Raw genomic sequence first — 16,159 nt, 5'->3', positions numbered from 1 at the left:
TCACGGCAGAGGATACTGAGCATATACCTGTTCCTGAACCAGGCTTTTTATGGATGGAGGCTAGAGAGCTGAGTCAGATAGAAGTGACAATGGATGATGTTCTAAACTGTCTGGAAAAACTTAAAGCTAACAAATCAACAGGACCATACGGCATGCATCCAAGATTCTTCAAAGAACTCAAATGTGAAATTGCCGTCCTCCTTGCTAAAATATTTGACTTATCCCTGAATTTGGGCTCTGTACCAGAGGACTGGAGAGTATCAAATGTAACACCGATTTTCAAGAAGGGATCCAGGGGCGATCCAGGAAATTACAGGCTGGTTATCCTAATGTCCGGTCCAGGCAAATTGATGGAAAGCATCCTCAAGGATAAAATTGTAAAGCACCTAGAAGAACAGGCTTTGCTGGGAGTGAGTCAGCATGGCTTCTGCAAAGGTAAATCTTGCCTCACCAACCTTTTGGACTTCTTTCAGAGTGTCAACAAGTATGTGGATCAAGGTGATCCAGTTGACATAGTCTACCTGGACTTCCAAAAAGCTTTTGACAAAGTTCCTCATCAAAGACTCCTGAGGAAACTTAGCTGTCATGGGATAAAGGGACAAGTACATGTGTGGATTGCTAACTGGTTGAAAGACAGGAAACAGAGGGTAGGTATAAATGGAGAGTTTTCACAATAGAGGGAAGTAAGAATTGGGGCCCCCCAGGGATCTGTCCTGGGACCGGTGCTTTTTAATTTATTCATAAATGATCTAGAAGCAGGGGTAAACAGCGATGTGGCCAAATTTGCAGATGATACCAAACTTTTGCGGGTAGTTTAATCCAAAACGGATTGTGAGCAGCTGCAAAAGGATCTCTCCAAACTGGGGGAGTGGGCGACAAAATGGCAAATGCGGTTCAATGTTAGGAAGTGTAAAGTGATGCACATTGGGACAAAAAACCCCAACTTCAAGTATATGCTGATGGGATCCGAGATGTCGGTGACGGACCAGGAGAGGGATCTTGGGTTTGTGGTGGACAGCTCGTTGAAAGTGTCAACTCAATGTGCAGCAGCTGTGAAAAAGGCAAATTCCATGCTTAGAGAGAAAGGCTTAGAGACACAGACAGAGCTCAGAGCCGTTTTCTCAAAAAGCTTAACTTTGTTAGTATGTTTCTTAGCCTGCCTCCTCCTCATTTCTTACTTGGGTGCAAACACTCCTTGCAGACACACCTCATTCACTCCTGCTAAAAACCGCAGAGTCAGGGGAGACAAATCTTGCAGTGAGGTAATCTCAGTCCTCTAATAGTGAAAATATTCCCCAAAATTGGCACAGCTTCAGAATACAAGCCACGCAACTCAATTAGGCTATAAGTCAAAGGCAGAAGTCTCAATTAAAAAAGAAAAACAGAATATAAGATAAAAACAGGAGCTCAGAACTTGCATGTTACCTCCTCCTGTTCCTTCTTTCTCCCGGAAGACCAATCAGGAATTTATTGATTTATTGATTTGATTTGATTTGATTTGATTTGTATACCGCCCTTCCAAAATGGTGCAGTGCGGTTTACAATTAATATCGAAACAACAGCTCATGTGCTTCTTTGTTGTCAATTTTACCAAGATATATGGTGTAAACATACAAATCCTTTTATTAGTTGTCATCCAGGTTGTACAGATTCTTTTTATGTTGATTATCTTTCTGTTGAGATTGCCACAAAAGTGAGGTCCAAAACAACAAAAGGTTTTGTAGCCGAAACAGGGACATTTCATTTTGTATACAAAACTATTAGATCTGGAAAATGGGTGTTTTGTTTTGTCTACAAAACACCTGAAACGGGTTGTGTCGGGTACAAAAATTTTCACACATCCCTAGTCTTTTCTCCTTATTAGCTGCTCTCTCTGGTTCAGCTCAGGTTTCAGCAATATGATGAAACATTTAGGGGAAAAGATGCAACCCAGTAATCCAGCACTGGAGGCTAAGATGGAGAAGATCTCCACAGCCACCATGGATTTCCCCTTGGTGCTGAGGTAGGTGGGAACAAAAGACAACCAAACGCTGCAAAACACCAGCATACTGAAGGCGATGAATTTGGCTTCATTAAAGGTGTCCGGCAACTTCCTGGCTAAGAAAGCCACCATGAAGCTGATGATGGAAAGAAGTCCCATGTAAGCCAAGACAAGATAAAACATGATGACAGATCCTGCATTGCATTCTACTATGATCTCTCCTGTTAATGACTGCATGTCCACATCTGGGAATGGGGGAGCTGTTCCCAGCCACAGCCCACAAATACCAAATTGAATAAGGGAGCAGGAAAGGACAATGCAGTTGGACAGTTTTTTCCCCACCCACTTCCTCATGCTGGACCCTGGTTTGGTGGCCATGAAAGCCACAACCACTGTGATGGTTTTGGCCAACACACAAGAAACGGCCACTGAAAAAATGCTGCCAAAAGCAGGCTGCTGGAGGAAACAGGTCACTTTTCCAGGTTGTCCAAGAAACAGCAAAGAACAAAGGAAGCAGAGCAGGAGGGAAATGAGGAGAGCGTAGGTGATTTCCAGGTTGTTGGCTTTGACGATGGGGGTATCTTTGTGCTTAATAAAGATTCCTAGCACTAAAGTAGTGATGAGGGAAAAAGAAATTGCAACGGAAGCTAAACTGATCCCTAAAGGTTCTTCATAAGAGAGGAAGGTTAAACTTCTGGAAATACATCTATCTCGGTTCTTGCTTGGATACTGATGTTCGGGGCATTTTCTACAATCAGCCATATCTGAAAAAAGAAAGAGGCATTGTCACAATGTCAGTCCATTTGTCAATTGATGCTGAGCCTCATGCCTGACTTCAATTCAAGTATCAATCTTCATTTGGAGCTATGAGTTATGTAAGTATGGCCAGAGGTCAGACATAGCCACCCATCCCATAAAAGCAGTAAGAGGGGATATACAATCTGCCAATAGATTTTGGCACATCACAGATGCAATTTTTGTTGGAGATTCAGCTCCAGATGCCATCTAACCTTTGGACTGATAACCCAAATGACCACTAGGATCATTGGGAGTAGAGATAGAGACTTAGCATCTCCTTCTCTTTCCTGTTTATCTCTGCCTCTAGGACCCCTCAAATGATAGAATATACTCAGGAACTTTCTGGAAGTGACGGCATCATTGTTGTCCTCCTCCTCTTCCTCCTCCTGCTCCTCCTTACCTGCTCCTCCTCCCCTCCTCCCCCCTAGAATACTTCTATAGTTCTCTCTCTGACAACCATGTAGTCAGCAGCGAGGGTCTAGGTCTTTCCTATCACCATAGCCTTCTAAATAAAATAGATGAGTTTAACTGTAAGTCAATTTCCATGCTTATCTTTTACAAGCAGTTGCCCCTGAGCACCTGCTAGCTTCTTCTGTAATGGGAGTGAGTTAGCTCCTGAAATGCTCTACTATGTATATTGAAGTAGTCTCATTCATGGAAAGGCTTGATCCTTGTGACTCTGGGGAGGTGGAAACCATAGACCGTGTTCTCCTTTCATGTCCCTTCTATAAAGACAGTCAGGAGAGGCTCATTTCTCCCCTGCTTCTTAAATAGCCTGGTCGCTCTAGTCAAGTCTACACCAAGATGCTGCTCTCCGATGACAAACGGTCCCTCATGTGCATTGTTGCCAGGTTTTATGGCGAAGCATGCAAAATCCACAGGATCCTGATCGCCAGTTAATACTCCTGGAAACAGATGTATGACTATAGAGCATTTTACCTGCTTGGTGGTATAATTTTAACCTGCCTTTTACTTCACAGCTTTTATATTGCTTTAATGTAGCGTGCATATGTTATTTTATCCATTTTATATTTTTAGTTGCTCTACTTTTATGGATAGCTGTACATTTACTCCATTAATCTTCCCACAGTTTGTAGGCTTAGTTGTTAGTATTTTACTTTACTAATTGCCTTACAGTTTTTAGAATTGTATTTTACTATTATAATCATATTTAGTTTATAGAGTTATATTTTATTTTAGCATGAATTTTATTATATTGTTTCTGTTCTTTATCCTGTGCTGGTCTTTGATTGTAATAAAGATGATTGATTGACATTACCTACCCATTTGGTCGGAAATCTTCCCTTCTGGGCATGGAGCACAATCATAGCAGCAAGATTGCTCCCCTTCCCTCCTTCTCTTCTGAAAACCAGGGTGGCAGGAGTCACTGCAGACTGAAATGGGCAGCTCCTATCACCAAACACAAGGGGTGTTTAGGATGAGAGAAAGCAGGCGAAAGAGAAAGCTGGCTGTAATTTATTTATTTATTTATTCATTCATTCATTCATTCAATTTCGATACAGCCCTTCCAAAAATGGCTCAGGGAGGTATAAACAGAAAAACAATAAATAAATAAGATGGATCCCTGTCCCCAAAGGGCTCACAATTGATAAGAAACAGAAGATAGACGCTAGCAACAGTCACTGGAGGTCTTGTGCTGGGGGTGGATAGGGTCGGTTACTCTCCCCCTGCTAAATAAAGAGAATCGCCACGTTGAAAGGTGCCGCTTTGCCAAGTTAGCAGGGGTTAGCAGTTGGCATGGAAGAATGCAGGAATGGTACTAGGAAAAACTCTTAGTATATCTTGGCACATGGCAGATATTATTTTTGATGAGGAGAATTTGGAGACTAGAAAGGAAAATGTCCCATCAACCAATCATTATTACAGTCCAAGACCAGCATGTTTTCTTAATGACTCAATGAAGTAAGAAAGAAATGATGTATTGATGACTCAGCTAAGTCATCACAAATCCTCATAATGCAGCACACACCCACACACCCATGCACCCTCCCACCCACACCCACGCCCACACTCACATGTTTTCTGGAATTCACACCTGATTAAAATGCCTGTGCCACACGATCCTACTTTCATTAATAAGCAATTGTTTCTCCTCACTGGGATGGAAGCTTCCAACTTTTATACTAAATAAGGAATAGTTTGACAATATGAGGATATTCTTTATATCAAATCCAGCTACCATTTCCCACTTCTCATTAAAGGAAACTGTTTCTCCTGCTGAATTGTTGAACAAAATGTGCTGAAGGAATTGATGGAGCTAATTGGAAAAGGAAAAGGAAATAGGGGATATAATGTATTATTCAAAATATTGTTATGCTGGTTATGAAGGAAAGAAACTTCAAAAAGTGGTACACATATCAAAAGAAGATTAAAAAAAATAGTTCATCGCTATAAAGGGACTTACAGTCTATGGAAAGACAAAAGGAAGGCATCTCCAAACAGCCAGTGGAAAAGGATTGTGAAAGTCTATTTCCCATGGCTAAAGATAGGTGAAGAATCATTTTAAAAGTGTCTCTTTCACCCTGATAAACCCTGTGGTAACTGGATAATGGAGCAGTTCAGATGTCACATAAACTTGGGCTTCACATGATGTTCTTGGAAGCATTTGTGCTCCCTCCCCTTTCCAGCTGGGATAATAAGCAGAATATTACCTGTTCCCAGTCTGCAACAAGTGAAGGTCAGTCATGCCATATTCAAGAGATGGATCCTGAATGATTTTGAGACTGTCCCATATAAATGGGAATCTGCAGTCATAGTCAAATCCAGAGTTCAGATCTTAGTTTTTCTAAAGTAAAGTAAAAGTAAAGTAAAAGTAAAGTAAAAGTGAAGTGTGCCATTGAGTCTGTGTCAACTCCTGGTGCTGACAGAGCCCTGTGGTTGTCTTTGGTAGAATACAGGAGGGGTTTACCATTGCCTCCTCCCACACAGTGTGAGATGATTATGCTTTCAGCATCTTCCTATATTGCTGCTGCCTGATATAGATGTTTCCCATAGTCTGAGAAACCTACCAGTGGGGATTCTAACCAACAACCTCTGGCTTGCTAGTCAAGTCATTTCCCACTGGGTCATTAGGTGGTTGTAGACTGTTAGAAACAAGACAGCTACAAGCATTGTATTTATTTATTTGCAAATTTTAAAACCACCAAAGACTCATGCTGCAGATAGAAATTTGAAGATGAGCAAATATGGCCATTTCCACCCTCATTCGCCTGATCAAGAGACTGGTACAGATAAGGATGGTGCCCTCTTCAGCAAACAAGAACATATGCCTTTTTGAACCTTTTTGCACTTGGGACACCTGAGTTTGGAGGGAGTGGGCAAAAAGAGAAACATTTCATCACTCACATAAACACTTGCCTAGCTTGAACTTGCCTTTGTCCAGAGGATACAGCTGCCCCGATTAAATCCACCTTCTCAATAGACAACTTGCTCTGCTCAACTTGAGCACCCCTCCAGGGAGGGATAGCCTTGTGATTAACTCAAACACTGACCCAGGACATGATTGTGGGTATATTTACCCCGATCAGACCACATGGAATCAGAATCCGATATACTACAGGCTCTCACAAGGTGGGTTCTCACTCCTGACCCTTGCCTCTTTCCCCCCTCCTAAGGAATACAATAGAACATAGAACAAAAGGGCCACACGTGTAAAGAACAAACCAAAACCAAATCAGTTCCATAATAAACAATATAACGAATGTTGTTAAGATTGAAACAGCAATTCAAATATCAATCCATATCAGCTCTGTGTTCATTCTAAGGATAGCATTTTGTATGTAAGCGATGTCACATTGAAAGAGAGCTATATATACATATAAGAAGACACACAGAGGGCTTCAATTTACAATCATGAACCTTGAAACTCCTACGCAGAGTCAGTCTAGATACGGTGAGTCATACTGCTCCTGAGGAGACATGCCAGGTCCAAATGCGTATTCAGGCCCCCGGCCCCACTGATCTATACCTATCAATAAATTCAACTTCTTTATGCATAAGGATTTTCCATGCATCCTCTCTCCTGCCAATATATGGTTTGTATTTAAATAAATTACAAACATTAAAGTCATTTTCAGAGTGTTGCTTGTCAACAAAGTGAGGGGTTAAGGGAACCTCCATATTACCGTTTCTAACTCTTGAAATATGTTCAGAAATTCTCATTCAAAGAGGGCGTGTGCTCATTCCAATATATATCATGGGACAAGTACAGGCAATCATATAGTCTTTGACCTGGCATGTTTCCTCTCATGAGAGCTCAGCTCCGTTTTAGAGTTGGTGATTCTTCCACTGGTTGTTTGTTTATTTTGGTTGAAAGATCTTAAATTGTTGATGGTTTGGGGGATCTTTTGTTATCAATCCTAGGTGGATATGGGTTGCATTATTTATGTGTGAATTTACATTAAGAATTGATCTTTGAGGTGATCCCTTGAATGAACAATACTGGTTGTTGTATATTTGGTCTCCTCAGGAGCAGTATGACTCAGCTTATCTAGATTGACTCCACAAAGGAGTTTCAAGGTGCATGATTGTAAATTGAAGCACCCTCTGGGTGTCTTTTAAATGTATATATAGCTGATATACACGGAGCTGATAAGGGGTGATTTTTGAATTGCTGTTTCAATCTTAACAACATTTGTTATATTGTTTATTATAGAATTGATGAAAATACTCTTTCTTTAGTCCTTCATGAGGAAGCCTCAGAGAAAGATACTGAATATCCGGACAATTTTTAAGGACTTACTAGCGAAGGAATTATTATTACAAGCCTCAGATTACAGAATGGACTGTTATTACAATACATCTTTCTATGCTAAGGACCTACTAGCGGAAGAATTATTATTCTTACAAGCTCCAGATAACAGACCGGACTATCATTACAGCACATTTTTCTATGCTGATCTCAGAAGAGTGGAACTTATGTACTTTGAGAAATAGTGAACTTGTTTTGGTTTTCTGTTGTAACATCACAGACCTTCATACTGATTTATTAAGATTGGAATATTTTTACCATCTTCATTATTCTGTGTTCTGGGCAATTTTGGACATTTCTTGGTGTTCTTTTGAAATACGTACATTTATTAAAAGATTTATTTATAAAACTTAGGACACACATTCACACACACACACAATTGTTTAATTTCTGAATTTGCATGTTTATATATATTTGCTGTTTGGACACGGTTTATTGCTAGTCTTGGTTGGTTCTTTCCCCCTTCCGGCATCGCCATGCACCCTACTCATGAGCAGTGACTCTAAATGGAGCGTGGACCTAAAGAAACCTCCCCCCCCCACCGTGAGCCCCCTCCTGCTTTAGGACAAAAAAGCAGGGGGATATTTTCTGTCCACAGGGGCCTCCAGCTGTTCTGGGTGGCCTTTCCAGCAGTTGCCACCATGGCGATCCTTCCCATTTTCACCGCTATGTGCACATCGATTGGGTGGGGGGTTAGAGCCAAGTGGGACTCCCCCGTGGGGGTGGCTGCAACAGCAGCTGGTGGGCTTCTATGGGACTGAGCGCAGGACAGATGCTCCCGCATCCCTGTGCAGTATGAGTCTGGAGCATGACAAGCCCATGATCTCCAAGTAAGAACTAGTTTATTTTCTAGGCAACGTTACACCATGTATTGAAACTCCTAACCCACCTCACCTGTAATGCCCCAATTTTACTTTCAATAAAACTTTGAAAAATAAAATCATGCCTCCCTCCTCATTTCTAATACATCCAACATTACATTAAATTCATTCTGCGTTAGAAGTGCCCCCTGGATGGAGTTAATGTCCCCACTTAAGAAACAGCATGGGTGAGGCATCAGCTTTCCTACACCTTCTGTCCTTTCAAACCAAACACAGAAGATGGTGCTTTCCTTTGTGAATGAAGACGCTGCAATGGGGTTATGTCTGGCTTGTCCTGTCTCATATTACTTACGCAATTCAACCACTTGATCAACAAAGGCACTGTCAGCTAGGCATAGGCCCAAATAGGTTTGTCTGGTTTGGTTCAAGTATGAACTGGGCTCAATCCAAAGCAGTTGAGTTTGGTACCCCAAACAAGGGGCCGGCACAGCTCGAATTCACGCCTTTTCAGGCCAAGCTTGGGGGTACCAGGGATTTTTTTTAAAGACAGACCTTCCACCTCTGAGGCCCATGGGGGTACTGCCATTTCACAGGGGGTTCCCCTCCCTCCACCAGCTTCCCCCCACTCTATACCTTGAAATTTCAGCCCATGTATGCATCCCTTCCTGAGGTGCCAGTGGTCATTTTGTAGGCCACCACACATACTGTCTGGTCGTTTGTGTAATCAAGTCATGACCCAGGTCATTGAAATTACCAGAGCACATGTATGCAGCTTCCAAAACCACCTCATCATGGGCTGGAACAGAACAAAAAGAGACCCCCAAAGCCCTGGAAAGACAGGGGGTGGCTTGTGAGAGAGGGGGACGAACCAGAGCCCCCCCCTGGTGGCCAGTGAAGCACCCCTCCCTGTAATTTAAAAAAAAAATCAAGTGCAGAACCCCTGAACCAGTCCTGAGCTGCCCAGGGTGGTTCACCTTGACCTCGTGCCAAACTGGGCCTGGGCTGAGTAGGAATCATTGTATTTGGTGCCAGTTTGCACATCCCTCCTGCCATATATACACTGTGCTGAAACGTTGTTCCTAAACATAGTAACATGAGGGCACATTCACAAGAACAGTGGCCAGCAAATGCGAACATGACAGGACCACTCCAAGAAAGCCATCACACTGATGTCACTGGTGGATGTGCCAATGAGCTCTTGGTGCACTCTTGGTGCATACTCAGACCAACTTAGGTAGTCTCATCTGAATAATCCCTCCACACATGCGCCAACAAGGACTGGGAGTTCATGTAGAGGAGTGATTCACCTGAAGTGGCCTCAAGTGGTTTCCCCGACCTGTAGACAATGCTGGACAACTTGCTGGGTAACTTTTTATTTGTATCACAGTACCACCATAATTTCAAACTGCACTTCTTTGGCTTGCTTGGCATGCATTGTTAGAAGGGATAGCACTTGGGAGACATAACAGCTGCTCACCAACTTCTGGTTCTTACCTAGAGATGAACTGTGTATGGTGGAACCCTTGAGCCAGGGTTACTGGCACTTCCATGAGGGGTTGCTGCTGTTATGATCCTTTTCCCTTTGTTCTTCTGGCTAAAATCCCAACTTCTGTTAGGATAAGTGGTTCTGAATGCTTTACTTCATCAAAAAACCAGGAGGCTGTTCTCATGAGCAACAAAGCCTGGGCTAAGGAAGCCAAGACTGGGCTTGGCTGCCCGTTAGAACCTCCAGAAGCCCCTTGGATCCCAGGGACAGCCCTAACTCAGGCTAACTGCTGATGTGCTAGGGCCAGGTGATCCCTGCCAGCACAGACTAATCAGCGGGATCATGGCCATTGCCATGGGGGTGCCTACAATACACCTTGCACTGGTGTGCTGAATTGTGGGATATCTGGGGACTAGGATGACACATCATGGCCCCCAAGCCTCTGTGCTGCCTGGGGTAGAAGCAGACCATCTGGGCACTCAGTGATGCACAGAGACAGTCTGTAGGAGGCCTTTTGCAGCCTCCCCTGCTACCTGTCCACTAGCCCACTCACAGGATCTTGAGAAAAAGCTCAAGTTCTGAAATTGTGAGATGGCTTGGTTTCATCTGCCATAACTTAGCAGCACAGAAATATGTGATGCCACAGACTAGTTTTAGACAGGGTTTCTGCTGACCAAACAGGGTGTTCTCCCCCAGCTCCAACAGCTTAACACGGGGTTCTACCCTGTTTCAACTTTTATTGACATATATATCACAATGGGTGAGGGGCCATACTTAGGGATACAGCATGTGCCAGAGTGCAGGTCGGGGTTTCACAACAAGAGCATAGCTGAGTGTGCAGTGGTTTGCTTTTTCTGGCAACTTTATGCAGCTGGAGGCGGAAATCTGCAGCTGAGGTTGGAGGTAGGGGCTTCTGATGACTTCTTTAAGGTTTTTCAAGAGATTACAAGTTCTAAGACTGAAAGTGAGCACAGTCCAAAGCTTTGAGGTGACTCTAGAGAAGGCAGAACTATGTACAAATGCAGCCCCATGTAGAAGACATTGTAGTTGTCAAGTCTGAGATTACTAGCATGTGTACCACTGTATTAAGATCATTCATCTCAAGTCATTTGCATATCAGTCAAGACTGATCAAATGCACTCCTGGCAGCAGCCTGAAATTGAGCTACCAGGAAGAGGTTTGGGTCCAGAGGCACTTTCTTACTGTGAACCTCTTCCTTCTTGGGGAGTATAACCCCATACAGGTCCATTCAGACCCTACGTGAATGACCCTTGCTTATTGTAAAAAACAATTGCAAGCAGAACTCTTCCAACATTTGCTTGTGGTGTATGTGGGCATGTAGAAGGCAGGCGGAGTGTGTGCTCGTGAGGTTCAGGGACGTTGTGTGAAGCCATTGTTTACCTTGGCTGCATTTGCACTGGCCCAACATATTGCAGCTCATGTGTTTAGAAACAATGTTCTTCACTTTTTCAGTAGTATTGCACCAATTCTCAGCTTAGAAAGGTAGCACTGTTGGAGTTTTAGAGAAATAAAAGATGCAGCTAATACTTTTTCAATATCTAAAAAACAATGAAAATAGAACTCACAAACATGGTGAATGTATCTAGTGCACAACACCATTTGATCATTTATTTATGGTGGAGAAGGTTGCATGCTGATTCACTTGATAGGAAGTTATTTCTTTCTATGGCAAGAAAACTAATCCTTTAGTGTCTAGAGACATTACCTGCCAAGTTTGAAGATCTTGACGTTCAACTTGGTCCCTCTCCAGCATTGCTCTGCGGTTGGTTCTTGATGAGTAGAAAGCCTCCAGAGCATGTGCTATAGCATAGACTGCATTATAGAGGCTGTAGCTATGTCCAGTCATGTCCATTTCAAAAAGAGCCCAAGGAAGGATCTCCAGCCTCTCCTCCCCAGTGCAGGCATCATTAAATGACATAAAATGATGAATTGAACATTTGAAAGCGTGCAAACAGAAGTCCTTGTGGAAGCTATTTTCCTTGCTCCGTGCAAGATTTATGTTCTGAAGATATGGCTGGAAACCTTGAGGTTCATTAGAGTGAATCGCAAAGGAAATTGTGCCTTCAAACACCTCAAAATCAAAAGCCGCTGAAAATCCAGGGTCTGCAAAATCAATCTGAGCATTGGTAATCCAAACCTTTCCAACAGATGTGTATTCCTTATATCCAAGCTTTCCATTGTCAATTAATGTGGCCAACCACTGGAGGGTCAGTGTATCACCATAAACAACAAATGTTCTGGCTCGCTTATCCATCAAAGCTGGGATAAGCTTTAACCCCATATCCACATATACTTGTGTTTCATGGAAATTCATTTGGTTTGGTATTCTTTCTGTATATGCAACACAGATTCCACTTTGTGAAAACAAGGGCCCAATGGCCCTCAAGAAATGTTCTCCACTCTCATCATCCACAACAAAGATCCCAATCCATGTCCACTTGAAATGATGAAGTAACTGGGTAATTCCTCTATATTGAGGGGCTTCATTTGGGGTCATGCGGAAAAATGAAGGACCCTTCAATATATCCGTGTCTATGGAGGGAAATGATCCATATGTGATCTAAAAAGAAATGTACAGATTTTTTAGATGGTCAATGTTAAAAGGAGGACCCGAGTGTAGGTGGAGGATAATGACAAGGCAAAAGGTTGTGAGATGTTATTAGGCGGGATCTTTCCACCCCTGCCCGGACAATGCTAACTGTGCAGAACCAATCTGCCCAATCTGGAATTCGTTTGGTTCAGTTTGGTTCACAATCGAGCCTCCGATCCGGCCCCAGTTCACGTTTAATCGATTCTGGATGAAACATTTGTGCATATCCCTAGTGGATGATAATGACATGGCAAAATTCTGAATTGAGAAAGCATGTTTTCTTATTATTGGTAGACTTTTAGTCAAAGACCTTTCTAGTAGACATGGTAAGGTGATGAAATTTCTAGGCAACAGATATAAAATATAAGCCACAAGACTTCCCTAACATGATTCTTTGGTTCTTCTTCCCCTGTGCTCTCAAGAGCCTTTATCTCAGGATGCCTCATACAAGGCTGTTGTTCAGTTAATCATCTCTCTCACTCCATGCCGGCATGGACAAATCTTACCTGGGGAATCTTGTAGAGATTTAGGATGTCTGCCATGTGGAAGGAGATATCAGAGCCAAGTCCCCCAATTATGGCTATGAGGTTTTTCTGGGGGCCACATTCGTAGTTGAGGTTGAATCCATGTGATTTGAAGAGCAGATCCAAAGTGGTACGATAGGTCATCCTCTCATCATAATAGCTATCATAAATGTGGAACCCAAGTGTGACATTGGGCAAGATGTTTGGGCTCATGTTAACTTCATTGATAGCAAACACCAAGGCCAGAATGTGCTGGTAGAACTTTGTCAGCATACTGCAGAAGGAGTGACATGCTCAAAGAAGTTCTTTGAAATACATCATCATTGTACCACACTGCTGGCTCATTCTAGCGTGAAATATGGCAACCTAACTTTGGAATTATCTCAGGCAAAAAACAACAACAACACAACTCATTTTCAGCATAACAAATTATTCTGAGTTCTCTCCTTTGCTGAGCTCTGGTTCCACCAGCCTCAGACATTCAAAATTCTTCTGTTTAGACAAACCCCATCATTCTCCCGCTTCCTCAGACACAAAAGCCCCTTCTGATGCCACCTCTAATTCTGACTTCAAATCCCTTCTCAAAACCCACCCTTTCTGTAAAACCTGTGACACATTTCTTCCCTGCACCATACTATAAAAATGAGTACCTGAAATCATTGCAGTTACTACAAATGGAAAAATTTGAAAATTAGAGAGACTCTAGCCAAGAGCTGTCATCCTAGATACTACTACTAGTATTAATAGTATTTATATAGTGCTTTATAAAAGAAGCTTCCACAGTGGAATAAAGAAAAAGAAGGAAGGAAGGAAGGAAGGAAGGATGCAGGCAGGCAAGCATGGAGGGAGAGAATGTTCCCTGTTGCCCAAGGACTTGCATTTTAAAAAGAGACATAAGATAGAAGCCAGCAAGAGCCACTGGAGTGATACTGTGCTATTGTTGGATAGGGCCAGTTGCTCTCAACTTTAAAAGGTGCCTTTTGCTCTGTTCGGGTTATTTGAGTATCGATTCCCTGGATGTCTGGTCATCACTGATGGAACTGCAAATTAAGCTGCATATCTGAAAATTCTAGCGGATAATGTCAGGCCTTCTGTCCAAATGCTGAACCTGAGCTGAAAGTGGGTCATGCAACAAGACAACAACCCTCAACATTCAAGTAACTCTACAGCAGAATAGCTCTGTGAGCATCTAGAATATTCAGATGGATCTCAGCTGATCCAGCTTAGACAATGACAGATTCGGATTCTATGGTCTCTGGTGATATAGGATCTTGCATCAGATTGGAAATTCTGATTCTAATTCAAACTTAATCTCAGATTTTTACCCATAGTGGTCAAGGGGAATTATTTTTCAAAAATCAGGGCATGTGCCTAAAAATAAGATAATGGGCCCATATTTAGGGCTGGGTGACAGGAGGCCATGTGACAGGCGGCCATGTATACAATTTGAAGAAGTTTGGTCATTCGTGATTTTTCACAAAGTTTGATATATATGCATATATTTTCAAAGCATTGCCAAGAGTAGCAATCAAGGCAGAGAACAAGAAAAACTTCTGGAATCGAAGGGCCCTTTGGAGCCTCATTCCATCCTCATTTGGAGTATTCTGAAATGTGCCTTCATTTTAAAAAGGGGTAATTTCATAGTGCCTTAAGCTCTGAAATTGGGCATAGATATGGTCCTTGATAACAGGACTCTGGGCTTCTTTCCCCAAGGAAATCACTTAAACCCTTATAAGATTCTTTCCAATCATTTGGAACACTGTCAAAGAAAAAGATGTCAAAAGCAGTGCATGGAGCCTCAGTCGGCTTTTCGGGGCAACCTTCAACCTTTTCAGTACGTCTGGCCAACCATGGAGTGCTGGAACTGTGCAGAGCAAATACCCTGTTTTGGAGAGCTCTCCGAGATGGCCAGCAGATCCCAGAGTGGGTTTGGTGATTTGTAGGAACATGAATTCCAGCAGGCAGGGAGATGGGCGGGTGGGCGGCATGGCAGAGTCTCAGAGGCACTTTGGCTTGGCACCGTGCTGCAGGCAACAAGCTAGCACTAGCACCAACTGTGATCCTTGCAGACAACTGCTTACAAGGGGTCACAAGCAAAGGACATGGAGATGTGTTGTGCAAGGATAACATAGGGAGCTGTGTCACACACACCCCTGACAGCACAGTGATTGGAGGTGAAGCATGAGGCCCTTTGAAATGCTCCTTGGTTGGCCAATGCCCACACAGGAGTCCTCCCCCTCTGAAACCACTCCCAGCAGACCTCTCTTGTGATTTAAACTCCGAGGATTCCCCACCCCTTATAAAACATGAAAAGTACACTCAAAATGATTTTAGCCATTTTATTTAATCTGGGGGAGAATCCCACCAAACTTTGTCATAGGCACCATTTTGTGAATTCAGAAATTCTATTCCTGACCTTAATTTCAACATGTCATCTTTTTATTTGTGAAGAAACATGTATCGTGATGACACTGCAGCAACAGTCCATTAGTTATTGTTGTTATATATTGATAAAAACTATGTTTTAATTAAATAATTATAAATAAGTCAAGGCTTTATTGGGACAGAAAATGTAAAAAATAAATGCAAAAAAAATCCTTACTATGTCCACTCCATCTTCTGTGTCCACTGCAGCTCCTGTGAAGGATGTTTCTTGAAGGAAATGGCATTGTCGCCAGAAAAAAAGAGAGAGGTCATCTCCCCAACGAGGAGGTCACCCGGGTGGTACCACTCATGTGGGACAGAGATGGGGTCAATCACAGGGCACTTCAGAGTATCTACTTTCAATGCCAGTGTGTGAGGCCAGAGAAGCAGCAGCAGCAGCAGCACCTCCAGCACAACCACCTGATGGCAAAGGTTCTCTCGAGGTGCTGCAGACACTCCTGAGCCCATCATTAGCCTGACAACAGGCATCAGGCTAGTTCAAGCCGGTGAAACGGTAAAGTCATTTGGCCCTACTTCATCAAGAGGACTATATCCGCTTTTTCTTTAACAGTAACTTCAACATAAAGGCATGCCTGTAAAAACCACCAAGTTACGAAGATCTGCAACCAGGAATGCATGGGAGGGGAACCTACCAGAGCAGAAACTGACGGAGCCCTGCCTACCTTTCCCCCCTCATCCCAGCTCTGAAGAGCACAACTGGCATGTTTTATAAGTGCTTTCCA

The 16,159-nt window shown here is 42.8% G+C and overlaps 1 protein-coding gene across 1 annotated transcript; it reads right to left on the bottom strand.

The window, feature by feature from the left end:
• Window positions 1–1,843: 1,843 nt before the first annotated feature.
• On the bottom strand, window positions 1,844–15,884 carry LOC128329597 (vomeronasal type-2 receptor 26-like). The gene is made up of 5 exons (XM_053261096.1): window positions 15,595–15,884; window positions 12,975–13,266; window positions 4,836–5,057; window positions 4,063–4,189; window positions 1,844–2,745 (listed from the first exon to the last, which is right to left on the bottom strand). Exons 1-5 carry the CDS (start codon window positions 15,882–15,884, stop codon window positions 1,844–1,846), a joined length of 1,833 nt encoding a protein of 610 aa, XP_053117071.1.
• Window positions 15,885–16,159: the final 275 nt, after the last annotated feature.

This window comes from Hemicordylus capensis, chromosome 6, assembly GCF_027244095.1.
Source record: "Hemicordylus capensis ecotype Gifberg chromosome 6, rHemCap1.1.pri, whole genome shotgun sequence".
In the NCBI taxonomy this organism is placed as follows: domain Eukaryota; kingdom Metazoa; phylum Chordata; class Lepidosauria; order Squamata; family Cordylidae; genus Hemicordylus; species Hemicordylus capensis.
This window is presented reverse-complemented; position numbering and strand designations above follow the sequence as displayed.